The sequence below is a fragment of the Lagopus leucura genome, unplaced genomic scaffold (assembly GCF_019238085.1).
Source record: "Lagopus leucura isolate 7727_CA_CO unplaced genomic scaffold, USGS_WTPT01 Super-Scaffold_100002, whole genome shotgun sequence".
NCBI classification, from domain to species: Eukaryota; Metazoa; Chordata; class Aves; order Galliformes; family Phasianidae; genus Lagopus; species Lagopus leucura.
The window spans coordinates 17,646,522-17,670,582 of NW_024962263.1; the positions used below are offsets into that span (position 1 = coordinate 17,646,522).

At 36.1% G+C, this 24,061-nt stretch overlaps 1 protein-coding gene across 1 annotated transcript in view; it reads left to right on the top strand.

The window, feature by feature from the left end:
* The window catches only part of CDH12 (cadherin 12), a 138,199-nt gene that overhangs the window by 77,228 nt on the left and 36,910 nt on the right, over positions 1-24,061 (top strand). Inside the window, exons 4-5 of the mRNA XM_042869178.1 lie at positions 4,168-4,335; positions 18,624-18,811. Of these exons, the coding sequence (XP_042725112.1) occupies positions 4,168-4,335; positions 18,624-18,811 (356 nt within the window). The remainder of the gene's footprint in view (positions 1-4,167; positions 4,336-18,623; positions 18,812-24,061) is intronic.

A 24,061-nucleotide genomic window follows, 5' to 3' on the forward strand; every position in this document is an offset into this window, starting at 1 on the left:
CTTAATTTCTTGATCGAAAATCCAGAAGTCTCAAGCACCATTATAGATCCTCAGGTATTTCCAGTGTTTTATTTTATAACTGAAGAGACAGTGCAATAGTTTTTATTGCAAAGTCTTGCTGCAGAACATTTGCCTTGAGTGTTTGTGATAGAAAAAGGAAAGAAAGTCATTTTGATACAAAATGACAGACCAAACTCAGAACTACTGGAAAATGGATAAACAATTTTTTGTTGTTGTTGTTCTTTTTGTTTTGCTTTGTTTTGTTTTGTTTTTTTGCCATCTCTTGCTCTCTAGTGACAATTTTCAGGCACTGTGTTGTAATTATTTAAAGAACACTAGAAATCAGAAAATAGGATCAGAGCAAAGGCTCATGTTACCCTGCTTCATGTTTACAAAAGTGATTGTCTGTTCAACTCTAGATAAAATAAGGCAAGAGTTTAGTCATGCATTCCCACACTATTCTCGTAGTCTCCGACAATTTCTTCTTCCGCACTTCTTCGGTGGCAAGTAATGTCCCTGTAACCAAAAACTCTTAAAGGATTTCTCCTCCATTACTGGTCCGCTTCCCAGTAGAATTGACATGTCCAGGTGCATCATATCTGCACACTCATTGACTGCAAAATCCACAACAAAAGTTTTCTTGGATGAAAAATAGTTCTCATTCTTTGAAATCCAACACCTCTTAACTTCTTTCATACCTTGCACTTCTTCCATTGTGAGAGGCTGTGAACAATTAACTCCTATCAATAATTTTGAAGTTCCCCATTAAACTCTGAGGAATACTCATATCATATTCTCTCCTAGTTGTCTCTTTTTCAGAATGAAGAATTTCTCAAACATAAACCATTCCATTACACTGCTTCTTCTCCTCTGGGCTTCTCCCATTTCTGAAGCATTCTTTTCAGCATCAAAGGGTGAGAATGCACACACACTGTTCGTATCATCCAAAAGATGGTTTGACCATCATTTTGTTTCTTTTTCTTTTTTTTTTTTTTAGCTGGTAATTTTGCAGAAATTTGTATTGCTGCCTTAAAATTCTATGGTAAAGTATTAGTGGTCAAATCACTGATTAAATTTTTATATGTGAAATTATGGTTATACTTGCCATGCATATAGCTTCACATATAATCCTTTGTCTAGTTATTATTGATAGATAATTTATTCTGATATGAATTTAGAAAGTCTCTAGTGATTATGGATTTGAATGTGAAAGGTGCCTTTTTGCTCATGTTTTGATGATGCTGGCTTTTTCAGCTGTCTTTAGGGCTCTGCTGCAGGGAGGCATGACTGTGTAGGAGCAGGAGAGCAAGCTTATGTTGCTCTTGCAGGAAGGTTAAATACATTACTATGTCTGCTGGAGAGCAGCTGTCGGAGCAGAGTATTCTGAGGCCTCAAACTTTGTATGTGGGAGTTTATTTCCAATGCTGTAAGATTGTTCACCTGATGAAAATTGTAACAGATTTCTTTAACATGGAGCACTTCTCTTCAGACAGATGACAGTCCTTTGTCTGTACTGTTTCGTTACTCAAACATCCTTTTCATGAACTTCTTTCTATCGAATTTTATAATGTGGTTATATGGTCAATATTCTTACATATATCTGCAGTTCTTTCTTAAGATCAGTCATTCTGGTCCATATTCTTACCTCAGTTACATTACTGGAATTGAGATTGGTTTTGAGAGGAATATTGTCATTAATATTTATAAAAGAATTTATTCACAAAAAAATATTCCTTATCGTCCACATAAGTGAGTTATCTTATTGAATTATGTCTGAGTAACACTGCAGGGCATATCTTCTTATTCAGGACCTGTGGTTATTATTGTCAGTTTTCAGCAGATTTATTTTCTGCAAATTTAATATTTAAATTTTTAAAAGATAAAAATTAGAAGTTATTTTGTTCAGAATCTGAATGATCTTTATTGTAAAATCTTAGAAGGATTTAAAAACACATTTTTAAGCAAGTCAAGTACATGAAGGACTTCTATATTAAAATAAGCCTTTAGTTCAAAGTTTACATATTCTTTATGAAACTGAAGGTGGAATGCCAAAGTCTGTAGTCTTCTTTCCAATGGATTTTATCTCTAACATAGTTCTCTCTCTTTTGCCTTGTCTGCATAACTTCAACTCATCTGTATCCCATCCATATAAATGGATTCTGTTAGAAATAGTGTTTTTCTTCTTTTTTCCCCAAAGCTTTTGAAAGAGAGTAGGTAGAAAGGTAGAGAAGGGAAAATTGACTGTGAACTGTTAGACATGAAAATTATTCCTTCCTTCCCCGGAGGACAAAGACCTCTTACAGAAAACAAACAAACAAACAACAACAAAAACAAAACAGAATACCTTTATACTTTCAGACAGGAATAAATAGTGAGTAACTGGAAATTTTACTACTAGAATGGTAGTAACTTCTTCATTTTCTGAAGACTGTCAGGAATGTTTTTAACTCAGAAAACCATCAGCAGTACCTAAAGCAAGTATAATAATCAGATGACATTCATCTTCTGTTCATGACACTGCCTATTTTCAGTGCTTTTTATTGTGTTTCACTGGTATAACAAGAGAAGTCCTTAATTCTCACATTCTCTACTCCTCAGAGTGAACATACTTAAGACTTTGTAAAATATTATGGAATATACACTCTCCACAAAATAGGAATTCAGAAATTTAAGAGAAGACATATTAATGTTCATCTTATCTACATTTTTTTTTTCATGAGTATTGCCTTTCACTTTAATTATTAATGGTTCTGCTATTTACCTGATGCCTGTCACAATGCCACTCAATTTTGATGCTCAAAAATCACAAGTATACATGAAAATTTTTTTACGATGTTTTACAATTCTGATTTCTGTCTTGAAATAAAAAAAAAAAAAACACTGAACACCATCAATTGTTTTCTAATACTCAGAAGTGTAGAGTTGTAATTGTTCTTAAGTATTTGCTAGTCATATTCTAGATCTACACAGTACAGTAAATGCCATGCTGAGGTGGAAAGTAGTGGTTATTGTTAACCATTGTTATTAGCAGTGGAGAGTGGAGAGAATGGAAATTGCTATACAATTTAATTTAATAGGAATTTGTAATAACTTCCATAAAAATATTTGGGTCAAAGTTATTTTTAGTTTGAGAAAAAAGTACTGTAAGCTAGCAATTCCTATTTTTACTTGTTAATATAGCAGCAGTTAGTTGACAGAAAAAAATAAGAATGAGCTTTCAAGATTTTTTCTTATCAGTTCAGATCCATTAAAACACCAAGGGTAAAAGACTACTTTTAAAGCCATACAGGTTACTAGAAAATAGCATTTTATGAAAAAGTAATAATTTAGAGAAGAAGAGTGCATCCTTTGATATACTTTTAATTGCATATGCAACCTGCAGCTATCTCCATCTAGCTGCTTTCTGAAAATCTATTGTTTAATCTATATCAATATGCAATGTAATACACACTTCTAAAATTTTGACAGAAAATTCATCTTCTCGTATACATTTGCTTTTAAGAGATAGATTTGAGTGCCAAAAACCTTGTAGTTTTTTACAATCTCATAAACTAATCCTATGATCACTATTGCCTCCTTCTCTCTTTCCTTTTATTTTTTTCCTTTCATTTTTTACTTCTTTATTTTATACTTTCTTAATGTATCAGAAAGGGGACTGTGAAATGTGTATTAAGAGTCATTTGAGTAAGTTTTGTTTACATTTCTTCAAGGAAAATCCTGATGTTTTCACTGCATCTTTGTGTTGTATCCAGAAAACTTTCTTGATAAAAGGAGAGTCTTCTAATAAAGACCATTTCTTTTCTACAGAATACATCTTGTCTTGGCCTATTGTAGCTTCAACGTGTTGACCAATTAATAGTTTGAAGCAATGGAAGATGCAGGCTCTGAAATACATTGTCATCTGTTTACATCCCTAGTGGATGTGCAGTATTCTCTGTTGACCATTTATGTCCTACTTGAAGTGTCACAGTGGTCATTTCAGTAGCTGAACAGGTGGTGCACACACCTTTTAAATGCTCAAGTGATTTGCCTATTAGTATGTGAACTGCTCTTGTATCAATCCTTTAGAAAAAGAGACATTCTGATCTAAGAGACCCAGCATTAAAATGTAGTAGTAGACAATTACAGCCCTTTACCATTCTTTTTCTTTCCCATTTCTTCTCATAGGTGTGATAAGAACAGCTTTGCCAAATATGGACAGAGAAGTGAAAGAACAATATCAAGTTCTTATCCAAGCCAAGGACATGGGAGGACAACTGGGAGGACTAGCTGGAACCACAACTGTAAACATAACTCTCACGGATGTCAATGATAACCCACCCAGATTTCCTAAGAGTATGTTGTATTCCAAATGTATTAATTTTCAAGTAACTATGAGTGAAAGTGAAAAATCTTCTTTCCTTCACATTTCTAACATGCCCATTATGCAGATATTATTGTTTATTATTAAGCACTAAAACTATCTATGCTCATTCATATTCCCTGTGCGTGTGACTGCAGCCTTCATCTACATGCTTTAACATTAGTTTTTTGGGTTTTTGATCTATGTCCTTCTATCCATAAAATTTCCCAAACTCTTCATCTAGAATTGCAGTGGTCATAGGAAAGTTTTTAAACTTTATGAAGCTTGTTTTTCCTGTAACTGGAATGAATCTTACAACCTGTACAGGTGCACGTTTTTTAGCAAGTCTCCCCTTTTCTGATAATATGAATCCCTTCTCCTCACACCTTTCTCTCATCTAGGTATTAATGCTTTACTTTTCCATCTTTCTCTATCTGACTGCGTGTAATGAGACAGTTTCATACTATACTTCTCAGGATATCCTTAGCTTTTTCTTTTTGCTTCCCACACTAAGTTTTTCCTCACAAGCCAAAATCCACTCTTACTTTATTTTGTCATGGACTACAGCCAATGTTGCCTCCTTGTCTATTGTCACATCCTGTAAGAACACTTGTGAGATGCTCCAGCTTTGGTCAACAACCAGATCATCCAGAAAGTCTCTTTGAAACCAACATTCCTACTGCCCTTGTCCTCACCATTCATTAAACTGCCCCACCACTGCATTCTCTCTCTTTCTTTCAGCTCAAACCCCTATTCCTGGAATAGTGTCACAGATGCAAGAGGAAATAAGATATCTTCCTGGAAGTGGGAATATTCAGTGCTTTGGAAAGATATTTGGGCACAATTATCTTTACTGTGTCTAATTTCAATTATCACTTCCTTTGCTGTCAGGGATCTTAGTCATTTTCTGTCTCATTGTATGCCTTCATCTTGTACAGGGTTTCAAAAAAACACATAAGTCTCACATGCATCAGACAGTTTTCATGATCATGGACTGCATCTTCTTTGAAGAGAGTAGCCTTGAGGTTGCATCTTATCCATGCACTGTAGCAATGACATCTTTGTCCAGTCATTGCTATGAAAAAAGAAAAAAAAAAATCAAGGGAGACCAAGCTTTGCACATTAATGGGATTTAAAAACTTTTCCTTCCATTACATCAAATGTCCCAAATACTGAATCATAACAGATTCTCAACAAACAGAAGAGAATTGGAGGTTCATGTTATATGTCATGTCATATTATTGAATGTAATATTTAGCATGTTTGCAGGATTACAGGCTGAAACATCAGTATGGAAACTCCACTGTATTGGAACAAGCTTAACCAAAGCACGCTGTGATCTGAAACATTATCTTTTTCTCGATCTGTTGCAGACATTTATATTCTCATAAAGTAAGGACTACTTCTTAATCAGAGTAGTAAAAAAAGAAGTTTCTGATCAGTGGTGATTTACTTAGACAGTTCAGTTGGTTAAACAGTATGTGAGATGATGTGTGGCATGCCTGAAATTCACGTGTGGCACACAGATAGTTAGAGCTAGGAAAAAAAAAGAAAGAAAAAAAAAGAAAAAAAAAGAAAAAAAAAGAAAAAAAGTATTAATTTTAATTTAATATAGTTATTGTAATTTTTTATTTTGCTTTTTGAAAACATTGCAACGATTTAGAGTAACTACCTGCCAGGAAAAATTGAGTCATTCACTTTTCTAAAACAGCTAAAAGGATACTTGTGCAGAGTTTTATGTTGGTTGCTCTGAAAGTCATGTCTCCTATTTATTTCCATGGAAACTATGACAGATATGAATTGCACAATGACACTATTTGATAGAATAAATTCTCAGCCACAAAACACTGTTCTTCAACGTAGTCAAGACCATTAGTTATACATTTTTGCAGTAATGAACCAGACCCTGCAAGCAGCTCTCATCAAAATTTATGCCAGTGGAGGTGATCCACTGCCACCGTTAACACTTCTGAAACACTCTACCCACCATCTCATTGTGCTCACATCTACTGATTGATCTCCAGGAACATTCAGCAAGCACTTATGGATGTCAATGGGTGCAATTTTTTTCTCGTGGAGGTATTCGGTGACACACCTTTGCTTCGTACTCACTCCTATTCATATGCCAAACTGACCATTTGTCCAACTGACCTTCTGCTGCCATCTGCCATGTGGCAACAAAATTCAACAGAATATTGGTGGGAAGGCTCAACCTCTACTGCCATACCAACAATATCTGCTTCTGGGCCAACATCTTGAGCCAACATAATAAAATAGGAGGGCACTGCTTTTGGAATAAACCTCATAAATCAGTTGAAAAATAAGCGTTTTCACTGAGGTCTATGTAGGTCTCATGTTCAAGCCAAGACCTAGAGAACCCTTAATGTTAACAGTGGGAAGTGATGCCTTCATCATAGGTCAACAACGACAGAAAGTCTACATGCAGACTTAAAAAGGGAACAAAATGTCCATTAACACTAACTGCTACTATGTAAATCTTTTTACATCTCATAATCAGGACTGAAATTTCCCAAAGGGCTTATACCAAAGATGTCATGCTCTGGATTACTTTATCAAATGAGATGATATTCATTATCACAGGATGAAGTTTGCATATATTTTCTGAACTCAGGTAAGCTGAAAAGATTTCACAGCAGAAGTGAGAGAACATTTATTATTAACACTTGCAGGTAGATACAGTGATAAAAAATACATTATAAGCTTACCAAAAAAAAAAAAAACAAACCCGTATCGTGGAATACCTTCATCTCATCAAGGGTCCTTTAAGGAGACAGGCAAGTTCAGGTGGGATATCAGCTTCAAGTGATGAAACACCACTCACTGACTATCCTGCTGAACATAGAATTTTTTATTTAGAACCTATGCTTTTGAACATATTCAGTAGGGAACTCCCACCTTGCATGTCTCACAGCAATGAGGAGATGCTGTGTAACAAAGGGGAAACCTCTGCATATTATACATTTCTGTCAGAGTTGTTTGACCTGCAGGTATCTATTGGCCCACATTTCAGAGAACTGAGACACTTCAAAATTGATATTTTCTTAATAAGTAGAAGGAAAGGTGTATTTCAAAGATTTTATTCATAGAAATTTATTTTCAAATGTGTTTTACATATGTCTTGTCCAACTCCTCATTAGCATACTGACTTTCTGCATTACTGTGCATGTTCCATTGCTAAAGGTAGAATCATAGCATGAATTCATAGAGTCATAGAATGATGTGAGTTGGAAGGAACCTTAAAGATTATCTAGTTCCAGTTTCACTGTCATTTGATCAATTTGCTTAAGATGTCATTGAATATGACCTTGAACACTTTCAGGGATGGGACATCAACAGCCTCTCTGGGTAATCTGTTCCAGTGCCACATCCTCAAAGTGAAGAATTTTTTCCTTATATCAAATCTGAATCTACATTTTTTTCATTTAAAACTGTTACCCATTTTTCTATCACTACATTCCCTAAAAAAAAATCCCTCTCCATCCTTTTGGTAGGCTCTCTTCAAGTTCTTCAAGGCCTTAGTGAGGTCTTCCTGGAAGCCTCTTCTTATCAAATAACCTCAACTCTTTTAGCTTGACTTCATAAAAGAAGTGCTTGATTAAGGAAATGGCCTGGCAGACAAGATATTCTAATTCACTTCTGGCAACTAGTTATTTATTTTATACTAAATGAGAACTACTTACACAGGACAGGTACACAGATTCACGCAGTGATTAGGTGGTTGATTGAGTCAGACCTTGCTATGAATCACAAAGGGAGAGAAGGTTGAATCCTGCTGAATCCTACTCAACCTGATGTTATTAATTTATTTATTTTTTACCACAATGCCAAAATGCATTAAAGAAAGTTGTATCATCTTGATTTTGCATACCAAGCTGAAATATTCTAATGTATTGTCAGAAAATACTGAATAAGTCTGATTCCCATCTATCTGTGAATTTTGAGTAAACTAAAACTGCATTTCTGAGTTGATTATATATCTTGTACTCAGCTGTTTCAAGGAGTGATGGAAGATAGAAATTGAAAGGGTCCAGAAACAGTCTGCAATTGTAAGCTGATTGTGAAACCAGCAGCCATGCAGAGATTGTTATAATTTTGGACTGTAATATCAATGAATCACTTGACTAGAACCCTAACGTCAGCAAATCAGTAGTCAAATCAGTATTTGATTGCATGAATAAAGACTAGCAGACCAGTATTTGTGCTGTGCTCCTACAAGAATCAGAGGAGGACTTAGGGTAATTCCTCTTTGATCCAGGATCCTTCCACATCTTATAACGGTACAATTGGATATCCATCTCCCCCTCCTGTGCCCTTCTCTTTCCTCCTCATCCTGTCTGCCTTTATATTCAACATTCATTCTTGTCTGCATTATCCTAGAAGAGACATAAATTAACCTTTAATCACATTTTTATCTAGTAACTAATGCATGGTAATTTCCTTCTCCTTCCCAAGTATTTGTTAGTTTTCTTTAGTTTTGTTTAGTTTTATTTTTAACTCCCTAATAACGTAGCTAATTAATTTATCCTTTGGTAAAGGGTGAATTCCTGTATTCTCAAAGCTACCTCTTCCAGATTTGAGTCTCTCCACTTTTTTCTGTACTGACATAATCAGTTGTCACTGTCCCAGATAAGCTCTTTATATTTTATTTGCGCTTGGTTTTTCCACTTCACCATTAGCACAGGGACTCTTCCTTCTGTTTCTATTTGAACCACCTATGTTTGCTGTGTGCTTGCCAACAAGTCATATAGGGCTTTTTCTCCCACTCTACCACATAATCAGTATTCCTCTAGATTTTTTTGCTTATGCTAAGAGAATAAGGTACACAATCTCATTTTCTTTCGCTCTGAAGATTTGAAGAAGGATGGAGAGTGTTAGGGAACATTTAAATCATGCATACATATCATAAGGATAGCCCCTGGAGTTTTGTTCAACATCATGTAAAAATTTCTCAGACTTATTTGGGAGTTTTGGGTCATTAGCACAGTTAAGGTGTTTTTCTCAGCAGTCCCTTTCCATGAAGATGACCTATTTTGATGTGGATAAGAGAATTTAATAACATGGAAGTAGGGCATTATATACTGGCTGGCTTCTAGGCTGCCAAATATAGATGGATACGTGAAATTTCTTTGTGCAGCTGTAGCTTTTTTTGAACCTGTGCTTAGCAATCCAGGAGATGCAGCTCCCCTTTTGACATAGCACCTGATGCTTTGTAGGCATCTGTCACTATTTTTGTGTGTGCAACATGAAGAGTGAATTAACACAAACTTCAACATCTATACCAATTCCAATCTATATTTTTTCCAGCTTTCTTTTATTTCTTTTTCTTATTCCTTTACATATTAGAATACTTCAACTACTCTAACTAAGAGCAGATTTGCCCCAGAAAGTGGATGCACTCTTTGTAAAAAGTCCCTAACAAGCTTTTTTTGTTTTGGTAGCTGTCACTGTTGCATATTCTTGATCATAAAGCATCTTCAAGAGTGAATTATTTGATTGAGGCAGAAGGACGACAAACAAAAAACCCTGAAGCATAATATTAAGAAAAAACAACTGAGAACTAAATATTCTGTTACCATAGACTCTCAAAACATTAAATGTTTAGTAATTTTTATATCTGCTACACTTATACTGTTACTGTTTTTGTTTTCTTTTAACATTATGAAAAATGCATAACTTGCAAAGGCTATTCTTAGAGGACTACTTGGAGTATTCTCTGAAAGAAATAAAACTTCTTCAAAGCTGTAAGTGAGAACTATTGAACCCCTAGCTACAAAACAGAGCACTCAAACAAATATATCTATCTCTTGATACTATTCCATAGCCATTTAAAATATATATGATTTATCAACATGTAAAATGTAATGTTCTAATGGCAAAGCAAGCAATAATCCTGGAAACAGAAAGAATACAACAATGGATAGCAGTTAAATATTATATATCATTCATACAATTTTCCTGGTAATCTGCATTTATCCAATTTATTTTCTTCCTCTCATCAGATTTAAGTGGTAATTGATCATTAACTGCAAGATTTATGGGTCAATTATTTTTAAACATCATTATCATCATAATAGGTTATTATCATTAATAATTGTATTTTACATCTGCTGCCTGCTGTGTAGAAAGTGTAAACAAATACGGCTAATAGAAATTCAAACAACTTTCAAGAATCATGTTGTTCATTTCACCCCAATATGTTTTCTGTCGGAAGTAGTGAAGAAATTACACATTCAAAACACAGAGAACATTTAGATAGAAGGAGTGTGATACCATACTACCCGTGGTATCATTAAGACAGCTCAAAAGCAGCATACACCTGTGCCTGCACTCTGACACTGAAGAGTAACCAGGACTATAGATACAACAGCATGGGATCACTTTGCAGTGCCTGAAGAATTGTTTGCAAAGTGACACACAGACAGCAGTGTCCCTTGCTCCATCACTATCATTTTTAGCAGCATCTGTCTTTTTCCAGGAGACCTTTTGCCCAAGTAAGATATCAACACTGCCTTTCTGTTTCTGACTATAATGAGCTTTTGTTCTGAGATAAAAGTGAAACGTAAAGTGAAACAGACCATATGTAATTATCTAATTATGATAGATTAGGCTAATGATTTTCAGAAGTACCTAATTAAACAGAGTTGTAGTCAGATTTTCAGGAGTGTATACTCCTTCTAAAAGCATGAAATGAGATACCTAAAAAGTGCTCACAACAATTCTGAGATTTCTATTGACAGCAACAGGAGCTGTAGATACTAGGCTGCTTTGAAACTCTCTTTTCCATATCAAAATGCAAGCTGATGGCTGTCTGAGACCATAATGTGGTGAGTTGAGTTTTAGCTTAAATAAATCTATAAAAATAAAAATGATAGACATACTCTGTAGAAACTCTTTCAAGTTTTCTTCTACAAGCATGATCATTATTTTTTTCTCAGTAGCTTCCTCAGTCAATTTGTTGATGTTATAAACTTGATTGCCAGCACACCCAAGAGTGTTATTTATTAGTAAGCATACACATCTGACCATTCACAGATTTCTTTTCAAATTGAACGGTGTTTATACAGAGGTCAAATCTTCAATAGTTAAGCTGGAAGATGTAAGCATCTATTTTACTTAGTTGATCATATTGGCTGCAAGAAATAAACGGACAAATGAGTGTGAATCCAGAGGAGGACTATGAAGATGATCAGAGAGCTGGAGCAACTCTCCTTTGAAGACAAGCTGAGTTGGCATTTTTCAGCCTAGAAAATAGAAAGTTTGGGGGAAATCCAGTAGCTAAATGGGGCTCCATAGAAAATATAGGGAGAGACTTTCTCAGAGAATGTAGTGATAGGACAAGGGATAAAGATTAAACTAAAAGAGAGTAGATTAAGATTAGAAATTAGGAAGAAATTATTTACTCAGAGGGTGATGAGACACTAAAACAGGTTGCTGAGAGGCTGTGCATGCTCTATCCCTGAAGGTGTTCAATGCCAGGCTGGATGGGGCTTTGAGTAACCTGGTCTAGGGGAAGGTGACTGCTAAAGCAGAGGAATTGCAACTAGAAAGTCTTTACGTTCACTTCCAACATAAACTATTCCATGTTTCCATGATTCTGTGATTCTAAAGTACAAGAGGCTACAAGTGTGATGCTCATTGTATCATTACTTTTTGATCTGTATCATCCATTAAATAAAAATATTTCAAGGAAACTACATACAGTAAACCGAAACTGAAAACAAAGATTGTGCCAACTTGGTGAAGAAAATAATGTATATTTAAAGAAAACTATTTACAGAAAATACAGCCAATGAGTATGTGGAAATAAAAATCTTCTGAGCAATACAGATGTGGAACATACTTTGTTTAGGTGAATTTAATCATGCAACTCAGCCATGACTCTGAGTATGGATAGTTACCTAATTTTCTTAGTTTAGAGAAAAATGGTTATTCTAGAATGGATGATTTACAACATTTAGCTTAAGTTTTAAAGTAAGTAGGAAAATTTTATTGTGTTATTACATTTTGTGCCAAAGTAATAAAAAAAGTTAAAAAGCTCCCAGAAGATATTAAAGAAGAGATGTTAAGCAGAGCATTACATACTCTGTGTTCCATCCTCAGCAATATACTTTTTATCATGTTAACGTTTTGCGTATGTCCTGCAATTCAAATTTTATGGAGAGAATGAGTGTATTGATTTATCGCATGGTGACAGTGTGATCATTAGAATATTACCAATAGACTGACCTGATAAATGTCAATTACATGGTGCCTGGTATTCTGAAAAAGAAAAGATATTTTCTCCTGAAAATTATCATTCTTCCCTAGCAAGCACATCTTTTAGCACAGAAATGCACTGAGAAAGTAAGATTTTGCACAAATAACCATATAGAAATTGTTTTCTCTTACATCAAGAGAATCCACCCCAAACAGAGAGAGACAGAAACTGTGGGTCTGAATATCCTGAGCTGAAAAAATAAACTGTTGGAGCAAGCATTTGGGAAAAAATCCCATTTCCCAAATGCTTGCTCCAACTAGGAGGATATTGAGCCCTTTGGAATTAATTTCTGACATGCAGTGGGGAGGTTTGTTTTTAGAAAGCTTTTTGACTAGAGCATTTCAGTAGAAATAAAAAACAATCAGCAAATGTTTAAGTTGAAATTTTTCAGAACACAGAAGTACACTGGATGTGATTGATTTTTCTTTTCTTCTAGCAAGGGAAGAGGAACTCAGGAATTTAACCTTTTAGCTCACCTGAGGGGCTGGCAGGGTCTTGCTCAGGAGCTGCTAGTGGTGGAGAAAGTCCATCATATGCATCACTCATTCCTTGGGTAGGATCAAACGCCAAGGGACTTTTGGTTCTGCTTCTTTTGTGACGAATAATGTCCAGGCTCTTAGCAAGTTTAAAAAGCCTAGGGAAATGTAGTCCACGCTATGTGTACACATAGAGATCCACAGCAGAGACCTGAGTGTTTTCTAAAATAATTATGCTATATCTAATGAGGCTGTCCTAATTCAGAGCACTGGTGCTGGAGATGGAAGAAGTCTTGCCATAAATGAAGCTCTACCTACGCCTATGCCAGGTGATGTGAGCTGCATCACAGCATATTGTGACAAAACCCATCTTTTTTTCTTTTCCCTGCTCAAGGTCCCAGGCCCAACAGGTTTTAGGGCCGCAACAAGGAAAGGAATTAGTACATCTCTGTGCTGTCACAGCTTCCTCATGTTAGGAGCAGGCACACCAAATGCTGTGATCGGTTGATTAGCAGTAGCTGATGTGATAGGTTAAATGAGTATCTGTATTCACAGTATTCTGTGTTTTGCTTACTCCACTGTTATAATACTGACATGTAAAGATGAGCCATTGGCTTTGAATTATTCTTTAAAAGAAAGAAATTGGTGCCCTTATGACCTTCTCAGGATAAAACCTGAAATGTTTTTATCAATTTAAGATAAAATAGCTCTAGTATTCATACTAGTTTTATTTTTAAAGGAAATCTTTTTATTTGGTTTAATTTTATTCTTTAGGTTTGCAAAATATTATTATAATATACACAGTTGAGTTTTTTTCCCTGAGAAAACAGTAGAGAAGAGATTTTGATCAAATTTTATTTCACTATTGTTGACTGTAACATTTGTGTTTTCAAGGTTAATTCCAATGCAGTATTTTTAAGGAACAGAATTGAATATAGACAAAGAAGAATCAGTGGAGGATAATCTCATATGCACACAGTACATGTAGAGTGACAGTTGAGAAAAATGCTCAGATAAGATTTACTGATCAACTGTTTGCTTGAATGCAAAGTCCTTAGATACTAACCTGGGTTACTTCCTAGTGCTTATTCTACTCACGAGATACAATGATGGATTTCATTTCTTATTCTCATTGGAATTGAAAGGTTTTTTTATTAAGTGATGATGTACCAATAACCTGCAGCTGTGGGAAAACAAGAAAACTCCAGAAAAGCACCTTTGAAAGTGAGAATCAAGTCCCAGAGCTTTTGAGTCTTAAGAACCAAAACTAATCTAGTCATGTCAAAAGAACTGTAAATGTGTGCTGAATTTCAGTCAATATGACTGATTACCTGTCACTTATCTCTCATTTCTTCCCACTGTGTTTTAGAAGCTCTGCAGCAGTGTGTATTAGCTGTTAGCTCACCTCCGCTTGCACTTCTTGAATGTTTTTGAGGCTCTGTAAGCATCAATAGTGTCATCACTGACTTCATTTTATCATCCTCATTGATGCTGCTCAAACTGAAACTCCAAGAAAGTTTCAGTGTGGATAACAGGATACTAGGCAGGGCTGATATAGGAAGGTCTACATGCTTAAGCTGTGTAATCATTGGGCTTCATTTCTCTAGCTTTGGATTCTTCACTATGTGTGATTGAAATTTAGTTGTGACATATTTCATAAGTTAAGCACATCAACAGATAAATGATTTTTAAATTTAAAACTATTATTTAATGATTTGCTTTCCTTAAGATTCCACTTTTGACAGACTGCAAAATCTTGACCGTGCAGTATGCGTTGCCACTGGTTTTCTATGTGTAAATTATTCAGACATGCACACATCACTGAAATTTGTAAAGTTCAACTTCTCAGGGCAGTCAGAGGGAAGTAAGGTCTTGCTCCTTTGATACACCCCTTGTCACTCATAGAATGAGTCATAGAATCACAGAATGACTTGGGTTGGGATCTTATAGATCACTTTCAACCCCCCTGCCATGGTCAGGGTTGCCACCTTCTAGCTCAAGCTGCCCAGGGCCCCATCCAACATGGTCTTGAGCGACTCCAGGAATGAAGCATCCACAACTTCTCTGGACAGCCTGTTCCAGGACCTCACTGCCCTTTGAGTAAAGAATTTCCTTTTATTATCTAACCTAAATCTCCCCTCTTTTAGTTTAAAACCATTCTCTCTCATCTCATCTCCCTCCTTCAAGCTTCTTCAAGTTTTGGAAGGCTTCAGTGAGGTCCCTGACCCTTCCTCTTCTCCCAGCTAAACAAGTCCAATTCCTTCAGCCTTTCTTCATAGGAAAGGTGCTCCAGTCCACTGATCAACTTCATGGCCATTCTCTGCACCTGTTCCATTAGCTCTGTGTCTTTCTTGTGTTGGAGGCCCCCCAGGCCTGGATGCATACTCCAGATGGGGCATCAAACAGCAGAGAAGAGGGGACAATCACCCTGGTGACAATTTGATGCAACCCAGGGTACAGTTGGCCATCCAGACTGCAAACATACACTGCTGACTTGTGTCCAGTTTTTTATCCACCAGGATCCCCAAGTCCTTTTCCTCAGGGCTGCTCATCCTTTAAGAAATCCAGCAACAAAATGACAAAAAAAAAAAAAAAAAAAAAAAAAAAAAAAAAAAAAAAAAAAAAAAATTAAAAGGAGATTTATGCAACTAGAAGACCCATGAGAGAATCTGCAAAATTTCATAGAAATATTTAAGCAGTATAATCAGTGCTACGTAAGTTTGTCCAAGATCCTTGTCCCATAATTTATAGAAACTGCAGAGAATAAATTTTTCAGGACATTCATAGAATCATAGAATCATAATCACACTCAGAAGCAGAAAGCTTGTTTCAATGTATCTCTATAGCAAATGGAGATAGTAGTCAATACTGGAGAAATAGACAATAAAAATTGCATAATGCTTAAATATCATAGCAAATTCACAGCACAAAGTACTGCCTTCTGGAAATAGAATATTAAGGATCTGCAAAATAATCTTTCCGGTACATTTTATGTCCAGCATGTGTAAACACTCCAGATGTCTTCTTTTCTTTACAAAGACTGTTTTCTGAAGATAAAAAGGGTTTTCATGCTATGCATTACATCCTGTTGAAATTCCTCCTTGAGCTGGCAACAATATACATTGTTTGTTCTGATTTATTTTATTCCAGTAGTATGTTGTTGAAATAGCACAATTAGTAGTTCCCACACACTATGAAAGTGCTATTGCTAGAGAAGGCTGGCAGTGTAATTACATACTGCATCTTCAGAAATCTGACTCTGGCAAAGCTGAGGATTACTTCAGAGTTTCAAATTAATTTGCATGACCCTATCTTTATTGGTGTTGAATTTCTGGAAGTGATGAAATGCCAAGTCATTGAAAATAACTGATATAGGCCTAAACAATCTGAAATGAGTAATGTAGTGTTTCTTTGACTTCATCTAAGTCCCATATGTTTTACAGCCAGGTATAATATTTTATAGAGAAATGTTTGTTTTAATGAATCTGAGCACTCTTCGGTTCATTAGGAATATATCAACAAGACAAAGAAGGAAAAATCTAATGCTCTTACATTTTATGTTCACCAAAAATTTGTCAGTAAAGAGCATGCACTGCAGCAATGACTTCTGTGATGAGCACAAGTGTGTGTAAAAGACATGGACATCATTTCTGAAATTACACAGTGAAAGTGTAACAGAGGGATTCAGGTGTAGGTGAAGCCCTCTTGGGTATATTTTCTTCCATCTCTTTGAAGAAATCTCCACAGCAGACACACAGTAATAAGCATATTTTCAAATGACATTATGTCACAGTAGGATTTGTGATTGTCTCCTGCATACCACATCAAAATTTTGTTAGAGTCATTAAAATACAACTAAAGAATAGCTACACAGTCTTGATAACACTGTACATCAAGGTGCTCATTTCCAGCAGCTAAAACAAGAAATGTAAATGTCCGTGCATTGCATTACTTTAGAATAAAATGGTGAAATGATAATTACGCAATCTTTAGTAGTTCAGTCAGTGAATGCTACAAAGCCACACATGATAATGTCCAAATGCAGAGCTAACAGAGGCAGACTTTGCTTACAGGGATTGTCTCAAACAAATAAAGCCAGTACTGCCTTCAGATACACTACGTAAAGTGAGTTATAGGGGAAGGAAGCAGACAAAAATCATTTTTTCAGGGCAATCCAAGAGTCAATTAAATAGGTACTCTGGTTCAAACTATTAGCTCACAGAAAAGCAGGTTCGCTCTTAGTCCAGCAATGTGAATGTCAGATTTTCCTTCACCTGGAAATACCAAGAAGCAAAAAGCTGGCACAGCATGCACTGTAAGGAGTAAACAACAAGGAGCAGCGTATGCTGTTTAATTCAGCTGCGGGATGTGGAAGTCATCTGTCCTCCTGTCAGCAGATATATAGCTTCTCAGAACCTTCTTGTGGGACATGTGACTAAACAACAGCCAGGGGGAAATCTCTGACATGTCCCCTCAGTGTGACCCCACTATTCACAGAAGCTTGTCCTCCTGTACTCCTGAGAAAGAGATGTGGATGCCCTCCTGCCTTCTCACATGCAGGGAACAAAGTCTTTGTCAGTGCTCTGCTAAGCTGATGGGGCTGCTCTGATGGAGCTGCAGGAGTATAGCAGCGACCATGAAACATGCAGTCGACAGGGCGAGGAAGGTAGGCCTCCGCCCTGCACAGTACTGTGCATCTGCATGATGTTAAACACTGAGGGCAGCTCCTGATGGAACTGAAGTCAGGACTGGCTCAAAGTGCTTGCAGACTTTGCTTCTTGCTTTTTTTATCGCTATGACCAGCACTTTTGCAAAATTGCTCTTTCTCTGAATGACAACATTTTGTCCTTACATGTTAATGATTCCTAAAAAAGTGTATGCTTTTCTGGATGTTTTTACCTTTTTCTACTCTTAGTGTTAAATAAGCGGAAAATAAAAATGTGCAGAGCTGGAGATTTACGTTTGCCCCTGTAATTTTACTAAGTGCGCCCTCTGGTGGCCAATGGGTGAACAAAGCTTTTTATGTCTTCCCCCCTCACAAGGAGTTGTACATGTCAATATAATACTGAGTATTACGGTAATGGGTGGAAACACTTTTTCTATTGAATTTTTCCTTTCAAGTACTTTGACATGCATAGATATGTGCTCTCAAATAAAATAAGAATTCAGATACTAAAAACTGTATTGAACATAGAAGGAAGTAAATGCTCATTGTAAACATGTGCTGTCTGCAAGTAAAATTAAGTTCAGTTGAGTCGATCATATGTGTAAATTACAAAAAGAGAGACAGAAAGACAGAAAGATGCTAAGATCCATGCAGTCGCATTGTTCCAAAATGAGCAAGTAGGGGAAATTAGCATATTTGGTGGGTAACACATTGATCTATCTAATCCTTTGTATCCTCTAAACTTTTGGGTTTTTGATCTCATTATTTCAATTGGATGTTTTATGTCTGTTTATTTTGTACAGGCTCCATGTTTTTGCTATGTTGTTTATCTCAAGATTGAATTTTACTACTTTCTTGCAGGTATGTTTCATTTGAAAGTGCCCGAGTCCTCTCATGTTGGTTCTGCTATTGGAAGAATCAGAGCTGTGGATCCTGACTTTGGGGAAAATGCAGAAATTGAGTACAACATAGTTCCAGGAGATGGAGGTAACTTGTTTGACATCACAACAGATGAGAACACCCAGGAAGGAGTCATCAAACTTAAAAAGGTATGTGGCAAAGATGTGTTGTGTGTACCCATGGCTCAAATGAGAAGCTAAGAAAGAATTATTTTATGGAAGTATTTGCTTTAAAACTGTGAGGGGAATACTGTGATTCGGAACATTAAGTGAAAAAGTAATGTTTTACATTTGGGATCATATATTTCATTTTTTATTTGTAAGCAGTTTGGTTTGATTTTTTTAAACATTTTATGCTTATTATTTTTATTTTTATTTTTAATAAAACTTCTGTTCAATACTTTGGTGATCACAATTCTTAATTGGATTAGAAGACTTGCAGATGGTTTCAAAGCCATTGGTCCTACCTCCAGTCTCCTTTTACTGTCCCAAATGGATGATTTTCAGATATTCATTTGAGGGAGTAAACCCCAACTTAGCTGTTGATAATGTCTCTATGTACTAGAAGAAAAAAAATAAAAGGACAGATTATTAAATATATTGATTTCAAAGACAGAGAGAATAAACATTGTTTGTAACGTGATGATTAAAGTATTCATGAAGAGAGACCCAAAATAAGGACGGTCACATTTTAACCAATAGCACTTTATAGGAATTTTAGGATATATAATTGACCCACAATTTGAGGGGTGGAGGGGGGAGTGATAAATAACACAATGAATGCTGTATACAGATATGTTAGAGTTATTCATTGTATTCATTTTGCTGATTTGTTTAGTCTTTCCAGTAATAATTTACAGCATATCTGAAACCTTAGAGTGCATTTGTAATAGCAGGAGGATCTTGTAATCAATAAGTTGGTTGATATTGCCAGATGGAAATGTTAGAGTATTAATCTATGTTAGAGTGTATTCTGTGCCAAAAACATGGAGGAGGAAAAAAATGAAAAATAATGATCCTAGTACCCTCCTAATCTTCATCACAACAAGTCTGGGAACTGTGATGGGCTGCAGAGATCAGGGAGACTATCTTTGTTCTATGCAGGAGCATGAAAAAAAGATAAATTTTAACACATGGATTCTTCAGCAGTAAGTGCCTTTATATAGATCCTAGATCTTACCCTTCATGTTTTGTGGTTTTTGTTTTTGTTTGTTTTTTTTTTCTCAAGTAGAAAGTCCCTTTCACTAATCCATAAATGTTTCCGGTGTTTAAGACATTTTGGAATCACCCAAAATCCATCTGATTTCTGTGCTGGATCCTGAGTTAAACAAAAGCAGTTCAGATTCTTAAACTCAGATGTCTTTTAATCTTTTCTACACTTGTAGCAATACAGACATATTTTCATGGGTTGTAGTTTCCAGATTTTCAGAAGTGCTGGACGTTCACATTTCAATAGACAACTACTAAAATTCATGCTACTGATATTGTACCTGCAGCAGCACTATTTATTAGCCTGCAAAGAAGCAATTTCAAAACACTTATTTGACCTTCTGGGATGACACAAGTACTTACATTAGGTATGTACTTAAGTAATTCTTTAAATCAGAGTCAGTGAATGAATAGGATCAACACTGTGAATTATAAGTAATACTCAGTAAAAACAGTTAATGAAAAGTGTGCTTTAAAAGCAAATTAGCACTTGTTTCTGTACCACAGCATACTCCAATGTTGTATGTACTGCAGTAATCCATCACTGAGCCATTTCAAGTACATCTTTGTCATTTATAAATTTTCCTTATATTTTTCCTGAAAATTTTTTTGCATGCAGAAAAATGTCAGCCATTGCACAGATGCCTTTTGATTCCATTGTTATGCAAAAAATCCCATGGAGCCATTTCTTTATCAAAATCAAGAAAGTGGAAGCCTTCCTGGACTACGTTTACACTGGTGGAAGGAACATTTGCTAACAAAAAGCCTAATTGCTCTTTTCAGCACATTAAGTGAATTGCTGGCGACAAAAGCCCATTTACAGTGTCTCAGACATTGAATAAGCATGACCAGCTAAAGCTGGGCAAGGTGCATGTCTTAAATCATTCATCTGGGTTGCTAGTTTATTTGCATGCTGTGATCCAATATAAGCTTGATTACTGCTGCTCTTGCACTATTTACATATTTTAAAATTTGAATGCATTTTATTGTCTTCCACCAAAGAAATGATAAAAATTTAGCACCATTGTGTGGATAGTACTGTAATTGCTTCCTCTCCTTCTTAAAATATGTAAATAAATAAATGAATAAATCATATTTTGAACTGAAGAAGGAGGAATTGTCTGGCTTTAGGATACAAGAATCTGGCATACTAGGGATAGAATGGCCAGTCTCTTCCCTTGTCCAGCCCTGTCCTCTACTGTGTTTTTGGGTTTTATGCTTATGTAATACCTGTCATCCTACCTGGTTACTCAAAAAAAGACACAGAGTGTAAACTGAAAGAAGTGGGGAGCCAGAAGGGACTGATTTCCTCTGGACCAATGTATAGTGGGCATAGAGCAGTTCTCCCATGTACAGGAGAAAAAGTCAGCTCTAGACAAGCTCCTGGTTCTTTCTAAACTGAGATCTATAAAGACCACATACAGCAGGAAATAGAAAACAGAAGGATCCAAACTTTGCTGCACAGTTAGCCCTAGCTTTAATTAAACCAAGGATAAATGCACAGAAGCCTCAGCATAAGCCAGAAATTGGGCAGGATTCAAGTATTGACCCTGACTCACACTACTTTTCTAACCAAAATGTCCCAAAAACCCAGGAGAGAGATGTTTCTGGTCTCCTTCCAGGTTCAGTCCTGCTGTGCTGAAGGCAGCCCCTTTTTCCTTCTCCATGCTACATATTTTTTGCAAAAATTGTTTGCCACATGGTCATGAGTAACTGGAAGCATCTCCCTTGCCTATGTGCTATATTCCAAATATGACACTTCAACTCCTCAGGCAGCAAACAGGAGATTCCCAGATGCTGGTTGACTTCTCCCCTTCTCTGCATACAAAACGCACATTCATTTTACCCACTTTCCATTAAATGTCTGAGCACTTAAGATTTGACCAGATCTGCTGCGCTTGTTGTAGGTTTGTTGTAGAGATCTCTCTTTTTTTTTTTTTTAAACTGTGTGTTCTCAGCTCTACAACTGATGAATGTTTCTGTTTGACCCAGAGATTCCTTTAACTAACATACTCCGTAGCACTAGCTATTTACTAAAGCTATTTAAAATCCATTGCAGAAATACAACTAGTGAAAAGTGTCAGTGCACAGCAGCGAATGGTCTAATAGCTTGCATTTCACATATAACAACTCAGCCCATTTTTAAGTGGAAAGCATTACTAGGCTTTCTGACAGGCACATGAGACAGAGTATGGAAGACAAGTCTAAGACAGCACTTGCTTCCTCTCAATGCAGAACACAGTTCTGCTGCCTATAACTAATCATAGGTCTTGGGATTTACAGTCTCTTTCCTTGGCTTTTCTGTTGTTGTAGTTGTAGATCATGAATGGCTATATAACAAACAATATTATTGTCTCCAGAAATTTCTGGAGTTTTCAGCCCTGCCTCTTTGTGAAGACTAAACTTACAGGGTAGTCCTTTTTATGCCCTAGCTGTGCTTCTCATTAGAACTTATTATATTTTTGTCCCTTTTTTTCTATTTCAGTTCTTTAATCTAAGTGTATATAGATACAAGATGCAAAATGCATTAAAAGTACAAATAAAATGAGAAGCATGTATCAGTCTTTCTTCACCACTATCTTCAGTACAGAAAACTGTAATGTTTACAAAGAAATTTATTTTTAAACTAGAGTTTTTTCTGTGCTTTCCTAATTATACTAAACAAACCTGTTCATGGTACTTCCTGACTGAAAGATAATATGATTTGTCTTTATGTGTTATTTAATTTTGGGATTTGTGAAACACCTTTGCTGCACACAGCTGTGTATACGCTGATAGCATTTTACTATGCAACTACATAGAGCAGCTTAAAGCCACGACAGAAAAGACAAGAATGAATAGAGGGGGACACATACATCTGTTCTGACACTGGCACATAGAGCATCAAGTAGAAGTACTCCCATAGTTGCTGAGTAGTCCACAGATAGTTAAAAGCTTCCTTAGTTTTATCTGTAGTGCTGTTTACTCTGGGCAAAAATCCTACTTATTCTAAAATGAAAGCCTTGGTCAAACAGTTGTTTTTTTTGTTGTTGTTGTTGTTGTTTTTGTTATGTTTTGTGTTTTTTTTCTATAATTATCTCTTATCTTAATCTTCAAGACCTTTTTTTTTTTAAGAATGGAACGTTCTCCCTAACGTTCTACTGGGTTTGTATCCTTAACAGCTTTCCAGACTGTAAATGAACATGGAACTGGGTACTATCTGCTAAAATTAGGTTTCAATCACTCATTTCTTTCATAGATCTTAGTGATAATCTATTAAATAAGGCATATAAATAAATGCTATTCTAACATCTTCAAAACTAAAAACCCATTTTTGTTTTTCTGAGAGCTAGGCAGACTTTGAATATTTTCTGTTTTCAAAGGCAGGCTCTAAGCATAACAGATGAATGCCAAAACTTGAGACTGTCAGTATGTATATGCATGGATCGACCGTGCAAAACTGGGTACAGAACTGATCAGAAGATGGCCTTCCCACAAACACAATCATTTTAAACCATACTCATTTATTGCATGACATGTTGCACAAAATATTTTTCATTTTGAAATTAAATCCTGTTTACTGCTTGCAGTCTTCCCACCTTTCCACAGGCATGTGAGCTGCAGGTCAATCTCCTGTATATTAAAAGGCTATAGTCTGCTGTTTTGTGGGAGTCTGTCACTGATTCCTTCCTGTGGTGATGGCTCAGCTCTTTCAGACTGTGTCTTCTTATTTTGAGTGCCATCTGTGCTTTGAATACTGTTTAACCTCCAACTATATTTATCTGTCCATAGGAGGACAGAAGGAGAGAACTGGTTGCTTACATTACAAAGGGAAAATGTGTTTCTTTCTTGGCAAACTGTCTTTTCAAAAATGTACCACAGCATTTCTTCATAGTACTTGGGAGAGATAAGTAAAGCAGAAACTGTGTCTGGTTTCTAGATACTGTGCTGTAAAATATGCCGAGAACTGCCTGGAATTTTATTTCTTTCTGTCCATCCCAAGACAAGGACTGTGTTCCTTACATCATGAAAGTTGTGTGCTGGGCATTCCCATGGACCGGGAACTGGTACTTCTGCCTTTAACTCTGCCTTCAAGGACCACATTTAAATCGCTTCTTGTTACTAACACACCTGTCTTCAAATATACTTGAGCATAAGAGGAATCAGGTTTTGTGCATTTTGAGGGGGTATGGCCAATGCAAGCAAGGCATC